The sequence below is a fragment of the Notothenia rossii genome (assembly GCF_949606895.1).
Source record: "Notothenia rossii genome assembly, chromosome: 9".
Classification (NCBI taxonomy): domain Eukaryota; kingdom Metazoa; phylum Chordata; class Actinopteri; order Perciformes; family Nototheniidae; genus Notothenia; species Notothenia rossii.
In genome coordinates, this window is record NC_136907.1 from 3,599,038 (window position 1) to 3,626,266 (window position 27,229).

The window sequence follows — 27,229 nt, forward strand, 5'->3', positions numbered from 1 at the left end:
TTGTTCCATGTGTTTCTAAACCTCAGTTAGCTAGTTTGTAAACTCAGTAATCCGAATTAGAGCCTCTGGTGACCATCTGCTGTCTGCTGCTCCGCGCACTACTTTGTTACTGCATGCACCTCAGCCCGCCCCCTTTGTGTGTGTGTGTGCGTGTCTCTCTCTCTGTGTGTGTGCGTGTGTGTGTTATTGTGTGCGTGCGTCTCTCTGTGATTCTCTCTCTCCCCCCCCCCCCCCTCTCTCTCTCTCTCTCCTGTGTGTGTGGGGGTATTGCCTACCGGGCGGAGTAATTCGCGCTGGTGTCTATTGCGTGTGTGTGAGTGCGTGCTACGGCTGCTGCTTGTCACTCATTGTGCCGTGAACACGGGTAGCGACAAGGACCAAAATTCCGTCCGGTAGCAGTTGTTGTCCCTGGGAAAAAGGCTGGTATCTACACCCCCCCTTACCTCAGTATAGAGACACCTCGCTTGTTCAAAGTGCGTCTGCTCTGCAAGGGAGAATATCTGAGACACATTACAATGCTGCAAATAAGGGACCTCATCTGGGGATTGCTATTCATTGGCTGTGCAGGTAAGAAGTATTTATTATTCATATTAAAGGTTTATTCTAAGGCGGTGATTGTGATGAATGCATGCAGGCCGAGCGGTGTTGACTCCGGATCAGCAGCATCCTCCGGTCCCACTCTCGGCATCCTCAGGCTGGAGCTGGTGCTCTGCGAAATGCACCATTGTACTAAAAGTTTCTCCAAGAAGTGAGGATGTTAAATACATTCAGGGTTGGCATTAATGCTGTTTCTAGTGTATTCTATTCCGAGTTTGATCCGCTTGCCTCGGTGCATTTTAAACATCTCCGCGCAGCACAGAGCCAGCACTGATCCAAATGTGCTTTCTATCTGGAGTTATTTGGCACCATTTCTGGAAAGAAATCACCACAAGTGCATCGTTTTTCACGCGAGTTGAGTTTTTGTGCGGGAGGTTTTATGAATTGTACAGGATATATATCGTATACTATCCATGGATGCTTGTAAGCCAGTTTTCCGCTCCAAATCTCCATTAACCTCAACTAAAAGCCATATAGGTCTCATTGAAAAGTCCATCTCACTTGTGCTGGCTCTGCCGTGACGCACCGAGGATGCACGGTGTCGATCCTCAGAGCCGGGATGCTTTGTTTCAGTGCACTAAAAAACAGCTTTATATCAACATAGAATCAGTATTTTCTCATAAGCACGCATTTAAACTCTATATTGGTCACATGGATTAGACGCTTCCATTCTGTGGCCATCATCGGATTTGGCACGAACACAGTATTCTGCGCAGATGTGTCAATGTGGGATTTTAGAGTTTAACTCCGGGCTGATAGTGTAGGTTAACAGCGTTTGACCTTTTTTATGTGACATAACCTTTGTTTCTGTTTTTCTGTATGACCAAATTGGATAGAGTGAGTTTGCAGCTTAGCGCAGTGCGTTTTAGGCGCTAAATGTTGACTTATGCAACCCTCAGGATGATTTAATGCTAGTTTTTTTCTTTTCTTAATGTGGTTGGTTCGGAGGAAATTCGTCATCCATTGAGGACGAGTGAATAGTCATTCAATGTATACAATAGAATCCAATCCCGGAGCTCCCATGGTTATATGGAGCCCCTTCACACCCCCACCTCTCCCGCTTCTTCTCCCATCCTCCTCCCTGCATCTGCCCTCTCTCCTGCCCTCTCTCTATAGACTGGGACTGTGTGCTCCAAGTGGATTTTCAGGACCCCCAGGGGTCCTTGGAGAGGGGAAGAATAGTTTGATATAATAATAATTTCATTTAGAGGACCATTTCCCAATTTGAAGGGTGATTATTATAACTTCACGTTTAGATTTCAGCATTCTTCCATATTTGTCGCAGTTTTCTTCATGCATTTCCTATTTTTGCCTTCATTTTGACTGAAAGAAGCCATGACTTGGAGTCAAATAGTGAGGCTTATGTAAAATGAAACTTTAAAAAAAATGTAGCATATCCACTTATGCTTGTTAGATGATAGATGGATTCTTCATTTATTCATAATAAGGCAGTGTGACCAAAGTAAGGCTTTTCAGACTTTTTATGGATAGACTTCCTTTTTTATAAAAACATGCTGGATCAAGATACCAGAACATGTTAAAGGTTGTTTTTAAACTTGTGCCCTCTGGTGGAAGAACAATGACATATATTTGTGAAAATCTAAAACTGGCCCATATAGTGGGGCGGGAATGAGTCCTGAAACCCGAAAATAGGTTCGTATTTTAGCACTTCCTCGTCTCGAATTTGACAGTTTTTGGTTGTTACCCTGAAATAAAGTATTTTGTTAACATAAGCTATAGAGATTTTTGTCCTACGACATTAAATACGTCAGTAAATACCCCACTATAAAAACAGTGGTTGCTAACAAGTGTCTAAATGAGACGACTAAACGTCATCACGCACAACGTTAGCCACCTTTAGCTTAGCGGTGGTGACGTGAAGTCATGTGACCGTGCTGTAGTTCCTTTATAGCCCAACATTAGCCGCCTTTAGCTTAGCGGTGGTGACGTGAAGTCATGTGACCGTGCTGTAGTTCCTTTATAGCCCAACATTAGCCGCCTTTAGCTTAGCGGTGGTGACGTGAAGTCATGTGACCGTGCTGTAGGTCCTTTATAGCCCAACATTAGCCACCTTTAGCTTAGCGGTGGTGACGTGAAGTCATGTGACCGTGCTGCAGTTCCTTTATAGCCCAACATTAGCCGCCTTTAGCTTAGCGGTGGTGACGTGAAGTCATGTGACCGTGCTGTAGTTCCTTTATAGCCCAACATTAGCCGCCTTTAGCTTAGCGGTGGTGACGTGAAGTCATGTGACCGTGCTGTAGTTCCTTTATAGCACAACATTAGCCGCCTTTAGCTTAGCGGTGGTGACGTGAAGTCATGTGACCGTGCTGTAGTTCCTTTATAGCCCAACATTAGCCTCCTTTAGCTTAGCCGTGGTGACGTTAAGTCATGTGACCGTGCTGTAGTTCCTTTATAGCCCAACATTAGCCTCCTTTAGCTTAGCGGTGGTGACGTGAAGTCATGTGACCGTGCAATAGTTCCTTTATAGCCTAACGTTCTGGAAATTGCATTTACGCTTCATCTACTGAACAAAACAAAAAAGGTAATTAATTGAACACTGGCTTTATTTAGTTTTGCAGCACAGTTTTTTCAAATGAACAGCGTCTTTCCGCCTTTCACGCCCTAACAATGTGTCAACCTGTCAGGGTTAGTTGTGTCGAGGGCGGTGTGTTCGGGTTGTGAGCATTTTTCTCTCTGTGATTCATGATCCTGCCGAAATATTCTGACGCCTCCGCAATTCATTGCCCCTCACATGGGAGGGAAAGTGAAAGGAACCAGGAGGGAGATAATTAGACAAATGTGCCTCAGCTCTGCTCTTTTGCAATAGAGGAAGGAATTCAAAGAAACTGATCACATTATTTGATAGGCCCCGGTTATATTAAAAGCCTAATGACAGCATCACACGATTTGAAGGCTGAGCAATTTAATTACACTTATTGATTTCCAGTACCTGTTCCAGTTCAGTGATAATTACATTTCGAGTCTCGTCACAAACATTAGGAAGGGGAGCTTCACCACCTTTCAAATTAAACAGAATATGATCTTAGAAGCGGGCAGTGGCCTTTCTTGTCTTGCTCTGTCTGCAGCCAGATGGATTGTGTATCACCGGTTCTGACCTTGTGCTATTTGAGTGATCCCTCCTTATCCATGGTCAACATTTAGCAACCTGTAAGAGTATAAGGTGATGGAGGCTAATGAGAGAGAGACAACACTATCCGTCATGCTTTTTCTAGAGAGATATGAGAGCGGCTTCTTTGAGGAAATGTGTGGTTTTGCCTTGAATAACAAGCAACTGCTAATGCCTCAGTGTGATGTTGCCTTTTTGTAAGATGTCGGGATAAAGGATGTCATATTTTCTTTGTGATAACTTTCCCGACGTTTTTTAAAATCCTTTCTTATAGTACCATTAAGGGTTTTGGCGACTGACAGACTTTGAAAGTTGTCTATCTTCTTTAGTGATTTTCAAATGCCAAATAAGTTAAAAGTTTTATGACATTCAGAAAGCTTGTTCTCTAGAGAAATGAGAGCGCCTTCTTTTGAGGAAATGTGGAGTTTTCAGTTGAATGGTTTGCAAAGAAGTAATACTCGCGACTACTAATGCCTTACAATGATTGTGACCACATGATTTTTTTATTTTTGGCCAGTTTTTTTTGTAGATGTCTGGACCAAGGATGTCTTATTGTGATTGCGATAACTTCCCAGAATAATACAATCAGTCCTTATGTGTCTATTAAGTGCTGTGTAGACCACCTATTGTGTTTTTAAATGCACCTGCCATTTCATTTATACTGTTATACAAAACTCAAGACACTGATTTCGAGAGCACTTCTAGATAGGGATGTAACGATACCAAAAACTCGCGGTACGATAAAATCGCGATTAAAAAGTCCACGGTACGATATGTATCGCGATATTGAAAAACAAAAAAAGTGAATTTTTTTTTTTACTTGAATTTTTTTTCTTTATTAAATAATAAATCTGATTTGTACAGCATTTTAGTAGGAGAGTAGTATTTTAAAGTGTCAACAATATAATAATCAGACCCTGCAATAGCATAAATCAAGTTTCACTCAACTCTAACTCACTAACTCACTCACTTAGCTTCATCAAGGTTATCTTTTAGGAATATGAGCATGTCCACATTTCCAGGTAGAAGCTGGGATGTTTGGGCGTTTACAAAATCCCCTGCTGTGGAAAAAATTCTCTCGTTTGGTACTGATGTTGCTGGGACAGAGAGATATGCTTTGGCCATGGGTGACAGCAGTGGGTCAAACTGTGCATTGTCTCTCCACCTCTTTATAAACAATACAGTTGTTGCCAAGAAGGTGAGGCTTATTGACAGGGCGAGATATAAATATACTGTTGGTGCTTGTCAATGTCTCTAGGTGTGTACATGTAGCCTAGTGAATACCATGTCCTTTTGTGTTATCTGTTGTTTCATGTTCATGTTGTAACCTACTTGCTACGGTATTGAGAAATGTATTTATCGCGATATTCGATATATCGTTACATCCCCACTCCTAGAAGATGAAGGCTAACGAGAGACAAAACTATTTGTTTCACTTTTTCTAGTTAGAAATGAGAGCGGCTCCTATGAGGACATGTGGAGTTTTGGGTCGAAGCTGATGCTTAGTGCTAACGCCTGCTTATGATTTTGACATATGCTTTATATTTTTGGCATGTTTTTTGTTAGATGTCGGGAACAAGGATGTCTTATTTTTATTGCGATCTTTCCAGAGAAGCATAAGCCTTCCTCATGGATTTAAAAAGGACTGTGCAGTGTTTTTTTAAACTCATGCATCTGTTACTCAAACTGGACTTCCTCAATTGTATTTCTTCAATTCCTTGGTATCTGTAAGACCTCCAAGACCTTGTGTTTCTTTAAATGCACCTGCCATACCATTTGTACACTTCTGTGAAACTCAAAGAGCAATCCTCAGAGAATGTGAAGTGAGCCGCGATGTTCATTTAATGATCCTCCAGATCTAAAACAATGTTTCCACGCAGCGGGCGTAGAGCTCAACTCTAAAAAAAGGAGACTTTTAGAGGCAGAGAAAAAACACACAATTCCTAAATGGCTAGCATATGGGACTGTTAACGGCTGTGGTGAGTTCAAAGCCACTATGAAAATAATACGGGCTATTTTTGACTTTGGGGAACTGGAAAAAGCAGCCAAACAAGGGGAAATTACAAGGCGTTTTTAGGTCTGCTCTCTGAATGAAACTCCATGCTGGGTCTTCAGAAGTCAGAGCTCTGTAGTTGTAACAAGTTGCAAGCTGCATTCAAAGTGACATCCACACATTTTGTACCAATTTATTACAGTTTACATTGATCAAATCTCATCAGTGCATGCGCTGCTCGTATTTCAGCTGTACCCCCTTTGGATTCATCTTATATTAAGCCGTATGATACTGCTGTACAGTTATTTTAAAAGCAGAAAACCTCATCAAAATACTTGAGTCATAATTGCGTGTTTAGTTGAGCGAACAGATGTGAAATCTCCACATATTCCACCGGGCCTTCATTCCTTCCATATATTTCTGCAATTTATTCGTCGGAGCAGCAAAGAGAGTCATGTCATTAGTGGTGGCGTTTCAGATCTGCTGATAAGACATGCAGAGGTGTAAAAAAAAAGAGAATGAAACATAAGGCAGTGATTTTTAATATTATCCATAAATTCATGTCATATCACCCTGCTTCTTTTTCGCTGAATCAAGAAAGTGCAGACAGTTGCAAGCAGAAGTTGGAAGTGACTCTGCTGGCGGTTATATTTCCTCTGTGCTGACTGTTAGCTGTCTTTGCATATTAATCAGCGCATGAATAGAGACCATCAGTGATTTGCATTGTGTGAGCGATGAAGGCGTCCTATAGAGAATTGAATCTGGGGGGGAAAAATAAAAAAACTGAAGGAGATGGGCTTGTAATACAAAAATGGCGCCACCCCCCCCCCCCCCCCCCCCCCTTCAAACAACCCTTCAACCCGTGAAGGTGGTTCTTTTCCTCACAGCATTACTTTGCAAAACTCATTACAGTATGTACAGTGTGTATTAAGTTGGGCAAATGGGAACAACAAACTCTTTGATGGTTTGCAATAAACCCTTAAAGTCAAATAAACGTGAACTTTTTTGTTTTGTTACTTCAGGGTTTCCGCGGGGTCTTAAAAAGTATTACAAGTTGATAAATCAATTTAGCAAAAATGAAGGCTATTAAAAAGTATTAAAGGGCATTTTCCAAGGTGTTACATTTTGTAGCTTGTTTTCAATAAGTATATAAATGGTCCAAAGAGGTTGTATTCTACAGTCGGCCTGAATGTAATCATGACGTAGGTGTGTAGTGTGATTCTGTGTAGTTTATTGATGGCATCCCGTTGGGTTTGACATCATCTGAACAGGACATCGCACGCTCACTGCTTGATAGCGCGAAGGTCCGTTTACGCCGGTTGCTAAGCAACATCGTTATCGGGAAATACAAGTCTGCGTCCAAATGGTTGGAAGACAAGGAGGAAGGACAATCAATACTGTATATAGTCAATGTGAGGTAAAGTGTGTCGCCAAGGTAACCGGTTAGAACTCAAAGTGGCGATGAGGTCTTAAATGTATGGAAAGGGTCCAAAGATCCAAAAATACTTAAAGTTCTAAAAATACTTAAAGATCCAAAAATACTTAAAGTTCTAAAAATACTTAAAGATCCAAAAATACATAAAGTTCCAAAAATACTTGAAGTTCTAAAAATACTTAAAGATCCAAAAATAGTTAAAAATACTGAAAATGGTTGGAAGACAAGGAGGAAGGACAATCAATACTGTATATAGTCAAGGTGAGGTAAAGTGTGTCGCCAGGGTAACTCCAAGTGGCGATGAGGTCTTAAAATGTTTGGAAAGGGTCTTAAAAGGAATTACATTTGACTTCAGGACTCCTGCGTATACCCTGTACTTAACATTTTTTGTTTGGTTTTGCCTTGGCAGGGAGTGGGGAATATAGAGACTAAAATGTACATCAAATTGTGCCTGTGATTGTACGTTACTATGAAATATAAAGGTTTGGTTTGCTTCAGTCAGGGTTAATTAGAGCTGCAGTGACTCAAAGCTTCAATAAGTTGAGTGTAAGCGTTATATGACCATGCAGTCATATTTCAATGAAGAAGCGTTAAAAAGACAATTACGTAGCATTTCTTTGTCGGGAAGTCTCCCTAATGCACAGTCGCATAGGACACTTTCTGTTCAATAACCCGGCAGAATTGTTGATTTGCAAATCGTTAAACATAATTCTTGCACAAAATGTTTTTTTTTTATAACTTACTTACTCGCTACTCTGCCATTTCCATGGACAAGCACCTAAGGTAGTTTCTAATGACCCATCTGAAAATGATGTGATGGATTTGGCTCGATCATTTGACCAGTAGAGAAACTCTGACAGTCATTAAAAGTGTAGTCCGTCTATTACAAATGAATTTGATTATAGAGCAGCGTGAGATGACCGAACTTAATGCAACCCAAGGCTCATTTACTGAGGTCATTTTTCACCACAGTTTGAGTAAACAAGTATGTATTCAATATCCAGCCTATCGATCAGAACAATCAGCTGATCAGGACATTATCTGTTGTCTTTTTGTTCAAACGTACAAAAGTGTAGACATTTCCAAATTGACTAAGCCCGTCCCAGACCTTCAATGTTTGGCTCCCGTGTCCGTCAGTTCTCTTTAAAGAGGACCTTCTCTGCAGGGTGAACCGGTATCAGCTTGTAATGGATTCAGAGAAACCACGCTTGATGTGAATGGCCCCAAAGATCACATTCAGAACCGTAACATATCTCCTCGAGTCGTTTCTGATTCAAAACAGTCTTTGAAGCTGCTGCTGCTGCCTTAAGGCCAATAGCAATACTTTTCATGAAGGAGATGGGAGGTGATGGATGGACGGACATTTGTTGTGACATTGGACATCTTCTGTACTTCATACGAACCGTTCTTTACTTTGATAACCTGTGCTGAGTTGTTGCAAAGCTTTTCTTTTAGTGCCAAGTCCGGTGATGATTCCCAAGGTGTCAACGAACCCAGAATTAGGTTCCTGTCCAGCTCGAACTGCCGAGACAAATGCAAGCAGTGATGTTTACTCAGACTACATAGTTTGTATCGATGTTCCAGTTCTCTTTATTGTTAGCATGGGGCCTAGAGTTATTTATAGTGTAACTTTTCTAACTTCCCCCAGGACTGGCGCTGGTGAACAGATGGTGTTTCTGTCTGTGAAAGTCAAACACACTTCTGAGTTGTCTTTGGGGTAACGCTCTAGTTTTTACATCCTGAACAGTTCACCATGTTTGCAGCAGCCGCAGTTACCTACAGTATTTCAGGGATCCCACATCTGCCTGACAGAACAGGATAATTTGCATTCTTAATGATGGATTACAGGCAATCTTTCCTCCGTGAGTCACGAGTGCAGAAGTAGGAGGTTTAGCTTCATTCTCCCTTTGTTCCAACTAAGCCTTTCAGTGATGAGACAAGACAGCAACATCATCCATCTTTCCCCGGTAGATTATTAATGCATCAACACTTAAGAGTACACTCTGCATAAGATGGTCTGCTGCAGGCGTTACCTCCTGCCAGGCTACATCTAAAATGTAAACTAATTTGGGGCGTGCAGTTGAGCATAAAAAACGGATGAAATGAGCTGTAAATGCAAAAACTGGACGTAAGGGCATCAAGCTGCGTACTCCATGCTTCAAAATATGCGTGGTTTTTAATTTAAGCCTGCATACAGACAACGTGTTTAAATACACTCGTATCCTGCATTAAAGCTGTTTGATCTAATTCACTTCCTGGTTTGGCACCTCCTGGCTACTGTACATTTGACTTCTTCTACCACTATTGCAAGTCCAATACAAACAAGAAACAATGTGTAAAAAGTCAACCATTTTTTGTTCATCCCCTTCCTTACTGTAGCCACTGGGTCTCTTTTGACAAGTATTTTGGGCGCATCACAAGGTTGGGCTGCAATTACAGCTCGACTTAATTGCGCCAACACCACATGTAACCACTTCAGCCAAATCCCTCACCAAATGTACCCCGTACCCCCGCTGTCTTTGTCCATATCAGAGTCCATTCTTCAGATATTTGGAGTGTTTACAAAAAATAGGGGTCCAATATTGGCCGTTTTTCCCACTCTTCAACCCATTTAATGTGCTTGTGGCCTCTGTTGGGGCCCTGCCCATTGAAAACAACATTTAATATGTGACTTTATTTGGGGTTTGTTGTCCATGGTGTGCCTCGGTTACAGTGGCAGGGCAATGTTATTGTCAATCCAGGTTTTCCATTATCCCCACAGTTCTCATAGGACGACAGATTGCCAGTTCTCTATTGCTCTTGGCTACTTTACTTATGCTAAAGCTTAGGGACTCATAAAAGTAAAAAGTGAATGACAATCTAAGGCCGTTTGTTCCAGGCTTTTAGTGGCTCATTGCTGATATCACACCTGCTTAATTGGTCTTTAACGAAGATGATTTTCTGCCCTGAAATCCTGCTTTTAAAGCCACCTGCAGCGGCAGCTCGTTTTCGTGTACACCTGTTGTCTGCAGGGATAATTGTAGCTCATTAAAAATGCACACAGTGATGTTTTCTCCACACCATTCATTGAGACTGTGTCTTATTTTCCTCTCTTCTTCAGTCTTTACCTATTTTAATGCTCGCTTTTTATTCGCTACTCAAATAATCCCTCAAATATTCTTCTGTTTTCATTCTGCTTTCATAACATGGATGTAGAATGATAAAGACTTCACAAACTGATGGTCTATGTTTAAAAAGCAGTATTTTAATTGAGCTTTTAACATGAAGGCCAAGTGGAAATCAGCACGGAGGGGTTGGAATAACTACAAGTGCTTTGGCGTCACTGAATTTAATGGATTTTTCGGCCTTCAAACATCTGTGATTTTCCAAAGAATGGTTGTTTGGTGCAGCCATCAGCTCCATAATAACCCCTAACACACAGTTAATACGTTTATTTATTGATACCTTATATGAATCTACTTCTGCTTCAGCGTTTTAAAATGTATCCTGAGGAAAAAACATGTTGCTACAGTATGACCTAATATGCAAATCTATAGGATGTACCAATGATGAGCTAAAATCAGCAAACACATCGGCTGGGCTCCTGCGTGCACTCCATTAAAATGTGTGTTTCTGCCCCTTAAACACACATTCACTGTGAGAAATGTGCCAACTGGACTGCAGCCAGTGTGTATTGTAAAGCTGGGATAGAGCCTATTAGGACACTAGAAACAACAGTGTTATTTTGCATCTGTTGCAATATTACACTTGACCTTTTGGCTCATTATACTGGCAACCATTGAGTTTTTTTGTTCAACCAATTGAATATTAATATATGTATACAGTCCATGTACAATAAAGCAACGTTATTTGAAGTTAGGGCTGTACCCGAATATCCGAATATTCGAATATTCAAATATTCGTTCGTTGGAGTACTATTCGGGTTTCAATTTCATTATTCGGATATTCTTTTTTTTTTTTTTTTTTTTCTGTTTTCTTTTCAAATTGAATTTATTGAAATCTCCAATATCAACGTAAGAGCTTGTGCTTCTTCGGGGGGTGCCAACACTTAACCATAAACGTTATTGTTTTATATTTTATATGTAGATATGACTTTTTCTCCGTTAAATCTCCTTCACGTTGTTTCCATAGCAACAACAACTTCCTGTCAACAGCACTAACCCTCCTTCAAAATAAAAGCATGTCCATACAAAATAGGAAGCCAAGCCAAATGACACTTAAGACATATACAACTGCAACGAAAGTAACAAACACAATGCGATATCCTTTTCAATTTCAAAGAACACAAAGTGGGTTACGTTAACAAATAACTATAAAACAACATTACTGTAGAATAACAAAATGAATGCCGTGAATAAACCGAAATACACGTGTTGAACCGGTTCGCTGCTGATTACTACCCCCCCCCCCCCCCCCCCCCGAATATCCGGAGCCCGAAAAATGGTATTCGGGACAGCCCTAATTGAAGTTGGAGGTTATGTAATGTGTTTACTCTTCTCAGTATCCTTGCTGCGACATTTCCCTGAGCTACAGTTTACCTCCTGCAGCTCAGAGACCAGCAGAGACAACGGTGTTTATTCGATGCAGAGACACACCAACATGCTTCCTGCAATCCCCACAAATGGAACACACTTCCAGAAACCCTGAGGTCTTCATCAAAGCTGAGTTCTTTTAAGTCGAGGCTGAAAACACTACTTATCACAGCTGCTTACCCCGAAGCCTTTTAACTTGCTTTAGCACCTGCTGTATTTACAATGTTGTTTTTAAACCAATCTGCGTCTCTTTTATGCCTGGTTTTTATTAACCTGTTATTGCATTATGTTTATTTATGGTTTTCCTTTCTGTTAATCAGAATCAGAAACAGGTTTATCACCAGGTAGGTTTACACGTACGAGGAATTTGACTTGGTGTCGTTGTGCATAAAAACAAGAATTAAAAAAACACAGGAAGAGAACTAGAAAAATACTAGGGACGCACCGAATATTCGGCCACCGAAAATTATCGGCCGAAAATGGTTAAAAAGGCCCTTTCGGCTTTCGAAAAAATATCACCGAATGTCAGAGAACAGGGTTACGTTGATCATACTCCGCATATTTGTCCGGGTGTTTTGATTTCAAGTGGTGGAGTAATCCCAAAGTGGTGAAACTCTTTGCAGTTACACCCCCTCGAGAAATGTCAGCTGAACACGTTTTACAAATCGCAATCCGCGCCTCTCTCTCTGATATTTTGAAATATCTCCAAGCGGCAGACATGTTGGCTGTGAGCCCGCCGCGAGCATGGTCGCGCGCCGTGCTTGTCGCCGCGTTTTGATTACGTCATCACAACAACACGTTAGGTTACCAAACTTATAGGTGCATTTGTTGTTGTTGAAGGCCTGGCTGTTACAGTCTTTATTTACACTAGTTTGTTGTAGGCCTACTGGCCTAGATGTTTATTTTAAAGCACCTTGGCTTTGCTCTGAATGCACTTTGTTGTAGAAAATGCACTTGACTTGGAATTAATGTACTGTATGCATTCAAAAGTGCTGAATAAATGTTTTATGGACCCATAATAGTGATTATTATTTAAGTTAAGTTTTGCCATAATCATGTCTTTTTCCATAATCAGGCAGCTGAACAACATTGGTAAAAAATGTAAATAATAATAAATAATATAAAATTATATATATATATATATTTCTATTAATCATTTTCGGCCTTTCGGCATTCGGTTTTCGGCCAACTGTTTCCTATTTTCGGTATCGGTTTCGGCCAAGAATTTCCCATTCGGTGCACCCCTAAAAAATATTAATAACAATACAAAATATATAGTAAAATATAACAGTATTTACATTGCAATGGAATGAAATAGAGGAATGAAATATGGATTAAAAATAATGTTGTACATTGTGTGTGCATTAATGATGATTGAATGGCCTCTGTGTCGGAAAGGTTATATATAAATAAATAAACTTACCTTACCTTACAATCACCTTTTGCTGATCTGTCATAACGAGGCGGGGCCCTTGTGTTTTACTGACTCCTATTCCCAGGGAGTGACTCACCACACTGATGTAATGCCTAGCAATGGCACTTAGCTCATCGCAGGCTCTCTGTGATTGGCTGGCATCCTCAGGTGCAGAGACGCCTCAGCCTTTGTGTGAAGAACAACAACAAGAAGACAAAAAACTAGTGTCTCTTCTGGGAGCTGAGGAGTCGGCGAGATGTGCTGTATGTGCAGTATTCTGTGGACTTGTTTACTTTCTAAATTGGCACGATGAGCACATTCTTGAGGCGAGCATCCTCTGTGGCTCCGTAGGGTTTTTTCGGACCGCGCCAGTAAAAGTCGACAATGACTTATTTCAGTTTCACACTGTTCACAAGGTGCCACATACTCAGACCGAGCTGCACAGTCTCTACGTTTCCTCTCATCTTATTGAAGATGTGGCCGCTGTTAGTAATGAGGAAGCGGAGTGTACACTTCTTACGGAGTTGTTTTTTTAAAGCAGTCTCGCTGTGCACTCAAATAAGCTGTTTGTGCAGAAACAGCCGACTTCAGGAAGAAAGAAACAACGAATAGAAATCTTTCATTGGTGGTAAAATAAAAACAGTTCTGTGTTTCTGGGTAATGGTCTTTTGATGGGGGACTAAAATGGAGACTGACATCAAACTGAGAGGAAACAAGTTGGTTGAGGTGGGTGTTTTTAAAACCTACTTGTGTGTTATAAATCTGCTGTGAGGTAATGCTACGGAAACAAGAGGAAACACACCTCAGAGCGGCTGATCTGACGGTGGATGCGGCACGTACTCTGAGGACCGTTTGATCAAACTCGCATGTCAAATATCATCTAATTAGCTTCTAAAATCCTGCCCTCAATCTAATTTTGCGAGCTGCATATAACCAGACCCCGCGGAGTGGAAATCACCCAGAGACGGAGCTGAGGTCACACTGATCAGAATAGATGGAGATGTTTGTGTTTGCAGGTAGCAGGTGGTTGCAGGGTAACACCATCGAGGGTGTGGCTGTTAACTAAAACAAAGGGGGGCATGAATGCATTTAGCTCCTGTAGTGCAGGGAGGTAAGAAACAATACCTCTTCTGATTAACGACGGGATCTGCAGCATAAGGTATTGATTAAAGGATTTAGAGCTGGCACCATAAGCCTGATCAGATTCTTAGGCTTTTTAAGGTAGATTTATTTATTTTATTTTAATTTAGTATACATTTACAGTGGGGAATATTGATTGATACATTTATTTCGAACAAGTAAAATAAATAATTACAAAAACAAAACAAATGTTGCAGTGCATAGTCATGTAAGACAAATAAAAACAAAAAATGACATTTACAAAAACAACAGCATTAGCAACATAAACAGTGCCTCATCTAGTGTTCGAAAAGGAGTGAGAAGAAGTATAATTTATTTAATCTCACCCCCTTATGCTGTCGAATATTGTAGGGATAATAAGTTAAGACAATTATCTAAACTGACACAAGCAATTACAGTTTTATAAAACATATTCAAATGAAATCAGACAAAAAGAAGACCTTAATATTAAAGTTGGCACCAGTTCTTCATGGGACCTGTCACAGTTCAACACATTAACATCTAATCTACATTATAAGCCACTCAATAAGTGAGGGTGTTGTCCTGGGTGTCACCTGAGATCTGTGCAAACTGATAAACCAAACACCAACATTACTAAAGCAAGCATTTTATTGAAGACACATTATTCCTCATTTGTGTGCACAGATGAATTTGCTGTTCATTTAGTTTGGCAGCCCATTAACACAGAGACAAGGAAGACAATTACATGACATGTCATTTAGCTGACGCTTTTATCCAGAGAGACTTACAATAAGTGCAAAACCATAAGGATTCAAACTCCGAACAACAAGGAAAGTGCAGATATGTTCACTTCACCATAAGTGCTGGTGAATTAGTAAATATGTATAAACTACATTCGAGGCTACATGGGAAGAATGAGACTTTTGATAATGGTTTCTGACCTTCAAAATAGAGGCGTGCTGGGTTAGATAAGTCAACATAATATACACACATCATAAAGTTGGGATAAACAAACACAACGATAGTGAGATCAAAAACTAAAAGCGGTTAAAAGTCCTGTTTTATTATTGAAGCATCAGATACAGCCTAATTAAATAGGAATAGGTTCTCTGGGTGTTTCTCAATGTCGAGGACGCTTCCTTGGTAGGACATGTCCCTCCGAGTCACTTCTTTCAGAAGCGAAGTAAAAATCCTTCCTAGCCTCGGAAAACGAAGAATGGTGGAACAAGCTAACGGGTGTGCAGGTGTGCGTCATATGCGAAGCCCCGTCTTAAATGGAGCGCGATTTCCGCCAAAGATTTGGAAATTGGTCAGTGCGCAAAGCATTGTGGGGATTTTAAGACCGCGGAGGACACACGTGTGCAGCCTCGAAATTTTCCTGGACATTGGAACAGTCCTTCGGCGGGACTCGATGACGTAGCATCCTTGAAATAGTGGCTCTGGAGCAGCCTTACTCGACATTGAAACACCCACAGGCCGTTTCTCAATCGCGAGTACGCTTGCTTGGTAGCACATGTCTTCCGAGTCACTTGCTTCAGAAGCTAGGCAAGAATCCTTCCTGGCATTCGGAAAAACAAAGAGTGGAACAGGCTAGCAAGTGTGCAGGTGTGCGTCATATGAGAGGCCCCGCCTTACATTTTCCGCCACAGATTTGGTGAAATTGGTCCGAGCGCAAAGCATTATGGGGATTTTAAGGACGCAAAGTCTACCCATGTGCAGCCTCGAAATTACCCCCAAACCAAGGACGCGGCCTCTGTGGAATTCCAAGTATGCTGGAGATTGGAACAGTCCTTCGGCGGCAATCGATGACGTAGCATCCTTGAAATAATGGCTCAGGAGCATCCTTCCTCGAGTTTGAGAATCACCCTCAGTCTATAAACGACAGCATGTGGAAAATAATAATACTTTTTTCGATGTTTTGGATGCCACTCAGTATTTAACTGCTGCATAACTACACCCCCCTATTTCTACAGAATAAAAATTACATGCTTTTATTCTAAAAGATCAATATTTGAAACTAAAAACCTACTCCAAAACATCCCGAAAACTGCGCACTGGCTTTTCCCTTCCATATCCCCCTCATGCCTCAGTGGGCTCTGTAGTGCAGAGTGCATGACAAATACAAACATAAAAATGATTTGACATCGATCTTTGGGCAAGGCTTTTTTAGATTTTAAATAAATAAGAAAGTGCACACACACCCAATTCCATCCATCTGAACATTTAAAGACAATCAGTGACCCGGCACTCAAAGCCCTCGGTGGGTCTTTTCCACGCTGCGTTTTTAACGGCACTGCGTTTGATGAGATCAGGAGAGCGCTGTAATTTATTACGCACTCTCCACTAACAGCATTGTGTAAGGAAAGCTGGCTGTGAGGCAGACAAAGGTGGAGGGAGGGAGGGAGGCAGCAGGCGGGAGGAGGATAAGGGGGGGAGGATAAAAAGGGAGGAGGGACACAATGCAAAGTGTCGTCAAGGAGGACAAACGGGTCGGCTCTTGAACCGGCAGTCATTGTTTCGCTCTCGGCACACACGGCTCATGTAATAAAGCGAGCGGAGGCTGGATAGACATTTCTAACGCTGCCTCTCCAGGATTTAATTTAACACTGATGCTGTTGTGCTGAATACCCTGTGCAATACTCATTACATCTGGGGCTAGTAGACTCTGAGTCAACGGTATTGGACATTGCCTCTGACCTGAGCCCCGTACTGAGCGGTGAATGCGAATTGTTTCCATCATAATGGATATTCAGGGTCCAGCGACTTGATGAAGTCAGACTGGATCAAAATCAAATGTGCCTCAAAGGGTTTTGAACATATCATCAGTGATTGTAATGTTTGTTTCCTTGTTTTTTATTTTTTAATTATTACGTTTATTCTTGTTTGTATCTTTTAGTTTAAATGTATTTATTTCATGTTTTGTGAGTTTATCTCTCTGTACAGCACTTTGGTCTGAAAGTGCTATATAAATAAAGTTGGATTGAATTGTTTATTGTCTTGATTATGTTCCTTGTTGATGTTGTAAACGAAGCTACTGTGATGCATTCATTTGATAAAGTATCCTCGTATTGAATGATAGTTTTACTGTTTTTGTGCATTCCTAGCAATCTAATTTATTACTAATACACACATGCATGTATTTAATGTCATTTTTTACATTTTATTATCTTGTTGTTCAATATTTTTACATTAACTTGAGTTACATATGAATATTTTTATTTGACATTGTGATACATGTGCACAGTTTTACCTCAACAAAAAAAACTTTAAAAAAATTGCATATTTTGCCTTTTACTTCTGTAACTTAATCAACAATTTAGCTTATTTATTTTTAAATGGAACAACTAATCCAATGTCCTCGCTTGATGAATAAAGCATTTTAACACGATTGTTCAGTAACACTTCCACATACTTTTCTTCTTCTATGGTTTTAGTCTCCACATTGCAGATCTAGGACATGCTTAGAATTCCTGTTTTTAGATCTTTTCTTCACTGTTCTTGGTATTAAATTAAATTCATTCGGATGACTTGAATGAAACCTCGGATGTCATAAAAAGAGAGGTTTTTTTCCTCACATATGATGTATAATAATAATAAGACGAGTCTCTGACACTCTGCTGGTAACCGGCTGCTGTAAAAGGAGCAGCAAATGTGAGCTTGTGAATCGTGGCCTGATTATGTCTCTGGAATGAATAGCTGCTCTCCTGACTGACAGCTGTCTCATTTTATCTGCATAATGCTCTGCTCCGCTGCTTTAATAAGCCACCGGAGCTGCAAACTTCTGTAACTGGGTAATTATTTTGCTCTACTGACAGTTCAGAAATTATGCCTATACACGTGGAAAAATGATTTTTTTGCCCTGGTTTGGAGGACAGCATTTTGCTCTGCTGATGAGACATGACTGTTGACAGGTGATAAAGAAATGCTCTCTGGCTCTTCAGTATTGGCATCCTCGTTGTCGTCCCTGTTATTTGGCAGCTTGCTGTGTTTATACTGCAGGATTTAGTGTAAAAAGCTCAACAAAATCCCCAGAATACAAATGAGAAATACTGCAAACCTTTAAAGAGGATATATTATCTTCAATTTCAGGGTTATATTAGTATCGTGTGCCTCTACTGTGACATGTTTCCTTGCTTTAGGTCTCTTTTCTTTCAGGGTTTTAAGTCTTTACAGACCATTTACATGCACTAAAAAAATGTATAACACACTACAGGTAAGGGAAAACCCCCTAAAAGCAAAATACGGCCTCTTTATGTCAAGTCAATTTCTATTATAGTAGTGTCCAACAACAAGCAATAACCAAAGTTATCTGACACTTTTCATTAAGAGCTGTCGGGGCTCCGGATATTCAGTAGTAATCAGCGGCGAATATTCGGCCCGCGCTGGGGGGGGGGGCGTATAGCGAAGCGAACCACTTCAACACGTGTATTTCGGTTTATTCACGGCATTCATTTTGTTATTCTACAGTATTGTTGTTTTATAGTCATTTGTTAATGTGTAACCCAATTTCTGTTCTTTGAAATTGAAAAGGATATCGCATTGTGTTTGTTACTTTCGTTGCAGTTGTATATGTCTTAAGTGCAACTTGGCTTGGCTTCCTATTTTGTATGGACATGCTTTTATTTTGAAGGAGAGGTAGCGCTGTTGACAGGAAGTTGTTGTTGCTATGGAAACAACGTGACAGAGATTAACGGAGAAAAAGTAATATCTACCTATAAAGACGGAGAAAGTAAACAATAACGTTCATGGTTAAGTGTTGGCACCTCCCGAAGAGGCACAAGCTCTTACGTTGATATTGGAGATTTCAATCAATTCAAATAAAAATTAAAACGAATATCCGAATAACGAAATTGAAACCCGAATAGCACTCCAACGAACGAATATTCGGATATTGTATATTATCCAGATTATGAACACATTTTACATAATGATTTGTTTGACTGTTTCCTTAATGACATATTGGGTTGTGAATGTCAGGGGAGGATCGTTGCAATGTGACACCAGGATGTTAAAATATGTTAACAGTGCAGGAACAAAGGGAACTTTGTTGTGATTGATACTGGCTCTCATTTCAGCTCGCCATATGGGCCGATTCAACACTCAAGAGTTTTTGTACCTGAGCCTCAGAAACTGTTATTGCCCAAAGGCTGAAAGACTGGCAGTAATATGCTCGTCATGCCTCAATGGCGCTCGAGAATCAATAATGCTTCGCTTAATATGAGGAACAACACTCTATATTGAATTTTACATTCGGAAGCCATGGTTCCGTATTTAAGTTATTATTTTTTAAAAGAAAAAGAAAACCATATGCTGGAGGGGAGAGAGAATGCTACCTGTTCAGGAGCTTTTTTAGAAATAGATTAATAATCACCAGGAATAAGTCTTTTAAACCAGGAATGAGTCAGCATTTCACCATTTCTGGTTCCCTCATCTAGAAGTCAATGTTTTTTAAAAACGTGTTCAGGGTAGAGCCTGAAATAAGGTCTGTGGAGATTTTAATGTTTTGTTATACGACATAAAATACCCTTCGAACTTTCAAATGAGAATCGTCTAATGATTTTTGCACTGAACATATTATCTAAACGAAAGCTTGATACCAGGGGTGTCAAACTCAAATACAAAGTGGGCCAGAATAAAAAAAATGGGTACTAGTCGAGGGCCGGACTGGTTCAATGTTTATTGCAGAACTTATTGAAATGAACTTATTGCACATATTAAACCTGGAACTAACAAAGCTTCAATGATCGCCTATAAAAACAACATCAAACTTTAAATAATCAGTTGATTCACTTCTTATGGCTCTATCTGCAGCTTTTCCAGAGTCATCTCTTATGAGTACATTTTCCCACAGGCCAACAACAGCTTCAACAAAACTATTTCCCTCAAAGAGAAACCAAACATGCCCTGTTGTCGTGAGAGAGAAAGTGCAAAAAGGAAACATCCATTAAACTCAGTGTGCTGCTCTGTGATGCTAGCTCAGATACTTGGCATCTCATCTTGGGTGCAAGGTCATCAATGTTTGGGCTCAGGCTCTGAGCGGAGGAGACCCTCAGGATGGAGTGAAGGTGTGCGTGTAATATACCGGCGGGCCAGTTCTAATAGGAATTAGAAATTATCCTGCGGGCCGAAATTAAAACCACCAAGGGCCGGATTTGGCCCCCGGGCCTTGAGTTTGACACATGTGGGTTAGACGGTCCACTTTTGACACTACTTCGTCCAACAGCCCTCTCAAAATGACTTACTAAGGATATTTTATTTTAATTCTAGCCTCTAAGGGCTTTACATTTCTCTCCTTCAGTCCTTACCTTCGCATTGGTTTCATATATTGTTCCTCTTCAGAGAAATATCTAGCTTTTCTTTGAGCCAAACCCCAGTATTGCGTTCAAAGCTTATCTGTACACTCATTAGTGTAATCTGTAACAGTATGATCCTGTATCAGTGGAATAACGATGATCTATCTCCCAGTTGCTGCTCTCATTATTCAGTATCACTGGGACTAGTGAGCTATACGTAGATGACTTATCAATGTCTGACCCGCTGCCAGCGTGAAAGAGCAACTCCAAATGCCACATCATCTCCCCGTTTGTTTCCCTGAAATAGTTTGGCTATCTCAAAGAAAGCATACTGTTGTTTGGAAACAGTGCAAAGCTCTTGTTCATATTCAGCTCCAATGCGCTTTGTAGCCCAGCCAAGCGAATCGTTTAGCCATCATGTACACACCTCTTCGGACTTTCCACGTCTTTGAAAGAAAGTCTCAACTCTTCACTAATCAAATGTTGCGGGGGCCAAGTCTTTCTGAAATGACTCAGGACAATCATTTCCATGGGAAGTGGAGTACAGAACATGAGGGAACAATGAAAACGAGGAACTGGAGGACACAAATGAGCGATGTGAGAATGGGCCGGTTGTTCGTCCCGAGGTGCATGAGACCGGCTGGTCTGATCTGACATGGCCAGCTTCCCGAGGACAGAGCCTTTTTCTTTTTTACACAAGCATTTGCTCATTAGAGAGCACATCTCGCATTGTTTATGGACGTTAATGAGCCTTTCCGCCGCCGCTAAGGGGAGAAAAACAAAGACGGGCCTTGAATTCAGAAATTGAACGGGTCCATTCGCCGACCACCGGAACAGAAAAGGGCTCGAAGTCCTGCCTCTATGCTAATCTTGTTTTCTGAACACACTCCTTAAGCGTTTGAGGATGAGGTCTAGCACCCCCCCCCCCCCCCACCCCCCCACCTTCCCCTCTTCAGCTTTTTCCTCCCATGTTTTTATCCTTCTGTCTCTCTCTTTCTCATTACTGCTATTGCGGAGAACAATCTCAAGACACCATTTTGCCGAGGACATTGAGGAGCTTAATTAGTTCATTCACGGATATGGCTAGCCCAATGGCTTTAGTGCCTCTGGAGGGTCTTAAATGCCAACTCCCTCTTGCAGAGCAGCCTCAAAACTGTACAGAATGTAAAATACCTGTCGGGATAATAAGAGAGAACGTTGCTGCATTTATTTATAATGTTTGCACCTGATTTTAAGCGCTCAGATTGGAAGTCACGTAGCACTGTAGTGGACGAAGGAAGAGGAAAAGGACACATGGTTCATAGCAATGCCTTCTTCCTTTCTTTATTTGCTCAAATCGAGGCTAAATTGCATACAAGGATTACTATAGAGCAGATCCACATCAGCATTATGGTTGCACTCAAATGGCCAGTTGTAACTTTAAGACTATATAAAAATACATCTATAAATATATCATATAATAATGTATTATATTACATTATTGCCTCTGCATTGGATTATTATCGGATAAGGTAATAATAACTTCATGATTAACTACGACTGAAAGCAGAAGCCTAGGGAAAATAATTGTAAGTCTCTTCAGTGAGAATGTCACAAAGTGATTTGAAAAGAAAAGCCGAATTCTGGAAAAGAAGTGACATTTAAAAATAAAAGGTGAAATTTAGAAAAAAAAGTAACATCGAAAAAAAAGAAGTCAAATGTGAGAATGCATTGTGCTCCATGTGCTTCTGTAAATCGGCATGCAACGTTATAATAAACATTATATTCTTTGCAAGCTCTTGTGGGGCCACATAAAATGAGTTTGACACCCCTGCTTTAGAGGAATGAGGTTCAATGCTAACGAAAGGTGTAGAGTTCATTTGATACCATATGTTGTATTACACAAAAGCCTTATAATACTTAATGTTCGCGGGATTCTTGGTAAAGCACTCAAAGTAAATGAACTCCATAATGCGATTTTTAAATGACGGAGCTCATAACTCGGTATGCATTGATTGAACAGAGGTTCAGGTCAGTCTCAAGTGATGGGAAAATGATACCGAAAACTCAATAACAGCCGAGTCCTCCTCTTAGAGACGGTGCAATTATATATTTCTTTCCCTCCGCTCTTCACAATTTCAGTGACATCTGAACTCTCATTAGCGAGACGGGCCCCAGAAAGTGGAAGATTGATATGGGGGAAATCCAGTTTGGAGGCTCGGGCTGTTTGCAGGGCTTCCTGTAACACTATCCTGTTTGTGGAATGGGGGGTATTCCTGAAATGACATTCAGTTTCTGGGCAACAGAGCGGCAGCTGTGCATATCTTTGTATCTAGGGGGGGGGGGGGGTTGCGGTGCGAAAAGCCCAGTGATGCAGCTGTGTTTGAACAGGGAGATTGCACTTCGATCATCAGTGGCTTCGACCAACTGAGTGGAGGGAAGAAACTTCATAAGATTCCAAGCAGCGCCTACTTTCTCCACGGAATAAAAAGAGGCGTTGAGTGAAGTATCGGCTGGACACGAGATCAGATCTAAAAAAAAAAATGATGCCACCATGGGATGTCTGTTCAGTACAAGGCCAAAGTGGTTGGCATGGTAATTTTAGGAAATGGACTTAAATCAGTCCATGAAAATCACAGTTTCTTTGTCAAAACTTTAAGATTGGCCCGACAGAATTGGTAGTTTTTTAACATGTAAAGCTAGTAATTGGGGAGGCTGTGGCTCAGTGGATAGTGTGCTGGACTTGGAATCAAGGGGTAGCAAGTTCGAGTCCTACTTCAGTCAAGATGTCGTTGTGTCCCTGAGACACTTCACCCCAAATTGCTCCTGTGGGGATTGTCCACAGTATTGAGTATGGAAGTCGCTTTGAATAAAAGGGTCTAACAAGTGACATGTAATGTAGTAATTTAAATCTTGATGTATCCAAAGATTTACCATATTGGTGTATCTTTGATAATGTGATTCGAACTACATTCTCTAACCCTGTGCAGGACTGTTCTTCATGTCACATATAGTCAAGATTTGGTGTCTCATGGGTACACCATTTTAAGAAATGGACTTAAATCAGTCAATGGAAATCACAGTTTCTTTGTCAAAACTGTAAAATTGGCCCTACAGAATTGCCAGTATTTAAATCTAGTAATTCAAATGTGGATATATCCAAATGTGATTCAAACTACACTCAGGATTCTTCTTCATGTCACATCTAGTCAAGATTTGGTGTGTCGTACAAAACATAAAATAAATCCCCCCTAAATGACCAAGTTGCACATTACCTCAGCACCGGTACACTTTACGACCAATCTCCTACTGAAAATAATTAACGTTTAGTTGTGCCTCGGAGCATTAGAGGTGATAAGGGCCGTGATGGTTTCAGGAAATGTAAAACAGAGGATATCTTGGCAGTCATTAGTTACTTGTTGACACTCTCACTGCTGAAGAGTGGAGGTGGAGTATAACGGAGCCACTCTCCGCTGGTGCGGCCTCATTAATCACTGTCTTCTGGCTCACCACGGGTGTAGAGCCTCCTTTGTCTGTCTGGAGCATTCTGGGGTTTGGATTTGATGCAGTGCTCAGATGCTGCATCCCATTGGAAAGATGGCGGACTGAGAAAGCTACCCGACGTTTTTTGGGCTTAGAGTATGAATTCTCATCAAAGTCTAAATTAAGACTTCATTAACCTGCATAGAAGTGATGACACATGAAAAGGATTTATCAGACTTTTTCTGAACACTACATGCTGTTCTCTACGATTCACCATTGTCAGATTATAGCTGCTTGGATTGATGTAATTTAGAGATATTTGTCCCATTGTTCATCGGGACATTTTTCTCGAGCAGTAGTTTTTATAGTGAAAGAAAAAACGAATTCCCAAAAGAATTTCATTAACATTTTATGAGCCAAAAGTGTCATTTTGAGAGGGATTAATTTAACAAGAGAGAAAGAAACGGCAGTGGGGAAAATGCTTTATTACCAAATGAAACTTGTTTTCTTTGCAGCCGTCACAAAGTTTAGAGAAGATGTATGAAGATCATTTCTCAGTTTGACTTCAAAGCCCTTAGATCTTAGCTTTTCACAGCGTATGTAAGAAAGCTGTGAAGAAAAGCTTCATGGAGACGGATGCTTTGCTTTTCTTTTAGCATAAAGATGGCCTCAGAAAAGACTAAATGTGTCTTAACAAGCATATGTCTCTGCAGATATATTGGCGTCCTATGTGCTCGTTAATGATGAGCATTATGACTGAAGGGCTTTAAGCCACAGTGAGAACAAATATATATCGTTTGGACTGGTGCTACACAAAGTTATTGTAGTTGGCTTGTAACTTACACATAGTGTTATATTTAAACAATTTCCAACTCTGACACAGTGATCTAGGGATGCATATCGTTGACTTTTTTACGATACCGATACCACTGAATGTTACCGATACTCAACCGATACATATCGGGATACTTTGAAAATGTATCATCCCACAATTACTCCCATGAAGCGCTTTACGATATAGTTAACACGTCAAATGAATATTACCTTCATTTGTGGGACTTCTTGGACCTTTTAGTAGGCTACTGAACAAACAATGACAAATACATTAAAAATATGAAGAAAACCGATTATGGAATATCTTTTATAACACCCGCCATCAGGTGTGCCGCGTGAATAGCACATCTCGTCAATGCAAACAGATCGTTATAGCACCGTTATAATTAATGTTAAACCTGAGATTTGACTAGAGAACAAATAAATAATAGAATAAAGGTCATGAGATCTCTGCATTGCACAAACAAACAAATCTCATCTTTAAAATCAACATTTGCCTTCACTGGTGAGAGAAAACAAATCCCATCACAGTTCATTTGTTGGACTTTTACCGTTCTAGTATTGAACAAACAATGAAAAATACATAAAATATGAAGAAAAACGATTACGCAATCTGATTTATAACACCCGCCATCACGGGCAACGGACTCACTTTAAAAAAAAAAAAGTTTTTTAAAAAAAAGTATCGAAACCGGATCTGATTTCGGTACGGTATACCGTAGCCACCAGTAACCGGTATTTCGGTAATACCGGATACCGTTATGCATCCCTAGTTTTGACACGCTTTAACATTTCACACCGGAGCATTTCTTACCATACGACCTTTTTCAGACTATTGTTGTCGTCCTTATTTACTCAAAAGACCACTGAGCTCTCTCCGGTTTAATGTAGACTTCAGTAAAAACAAACCAAAAGTTTGCATCCTAGACTCTTAATTATTATATTATTAATATCTTGCAATCTAATTTATAACACATCCGTGGCATCACGGGCCACGGACTCACTTTAAAAAAAAAACTTAAAAAAAAAATATATATATCGAAACCGGATCTGATTTCGGTACGGTATAGCGTAGCCGGTATTTCGGTAATACCGGATACCGGTATGCATCCCTACACTGATCACATTTGTCCAAATACCTGTGTTTAAGCTGAATTGTTTTGCTGATAGGGATTTTCTTCCTGGAAAAATGTAAATGGAAGATAGTAACCAGTAATTGGAATTGATCAACAATCCTATTAACCCCCTGTGGGTACTTTATGGTCAATTTGCAGGCATAATTATACACTTCCTGTGAGTGATGGCATGCATTTCAATAACCCTCAGGAATTTTGATGATACAAACGGAGAAATAATGCTGATTTGGATATTCACACTACCGTAGGAATGGATGTAACCTCAAAACTTTCTTGGTATGTGTCCTCCTACATTTGCTGCTATGCATCAGTAAACTCAGTATAAAAAAAACCGACCATGGGGAACAAATTAACATTGGGGCTCAGGTTCTTTCCACACTCGCTAGCTTTCAAAGTACTCTCCAGGGATTTGAGACTATCTCCTGGATGTCAAGTCACCTTTTGAGACGAGCCATGTGCTGCAGACACCAGTTGTGTCAAGAGAGTCGATAATAAATGATCCAGGACTCTCACCCCTACTCTCTTTGACATTGGGGTTGTGTTTGGTACAAGTCAATGCTTTTGATTTCTATCGGTGATTGCTTAGAGTTCATTGGACCAGCTTGGAAAATTAAAAAAGTTAATGGGCAAAACTCTTTTATTACAACCACCATCAACAGTAGAAGACCATTTTTTTTTGTAAAACTAGTCGCAGTGGACGCATTGAACGTTAGGGAGAACATTGATAATACATTGTTTGGATTCTAATCAACTTAAAATACTGTTTAGGTGACAATAGAAACCTAAAGCTGTATTCATTTAATTATGGCCACTCCAATGTTGGAAACAATTGTGTTTTTAAGCATCCCGCACACTCAAAGCAGGAATATAACTAATTAGCAATTGCGTTTCTGGCCAACAAATGAACACAATTCCAATATTTGACTTATTGTGGCTCTATTTATTCTACCAACTCCTGAGAGTCATTTGGTAGTGAGCAAAGTTACCAGTTGTGAATATTGTATTTATCAGAGCTCTGACGATGGGTAGAGATTTGCGGTCTTGCGAAAGAAAATGAAATGAAAGTCTATTACGGTGACGGCAACTGTCCATGTTGGTAAGAAATATCTTTGTGTTTTTAATGAGCAACCTTTTAGTCATCTGATCCTTAGAAAATATTGATTAGTGGAGTTTAAAAGATGGCATCTGTGTCCGGCTGAAACCCTAACCCTTGACTAGTGAGCCCACTGAACCCTAACAGACCACCAGCGTACACACCTTATGTCCAATGATTCGTTTCTTACAGGAATAAACTATCTTGAACAG

The 27,229-nt window shown here is 40.4% G+C and overlaps 1 protein-coding gene across 9 annotated transcripts in view; it reads left to right on the forward strand.

Annotated features, from left to right (window-relative positions):
- The first annotated feature begins 266 nt into the window (after positions 1–266).
- The window catches only part of LOC307018832 (neural cell adhesion molecule 1-like), a 320,994-nt gene continuing 294,031 nt past the window's right edge, over positions 267–27,229 (forward strand). For 5 of the 9 annotated variants that reach the window (XM_079649276.1, XM_079649273.1, XM_079649274.1 and 2 more), the window contains exon 1: positions 267–567. In XM_079649276.1, the coding sequence (XP_079505402.1) occupies positions 516–567 (52 nt within the window). In that variant the 5' untranslated portion in view covers positions 267–515. The remainder of the gene's footprint in view (positions 568–27,229) is intronic. The other 4 variants (XM_079649279.1, XM_079649281.1, XM_079649278.1 and 1 more) reach the window with 3 other exon arrangements.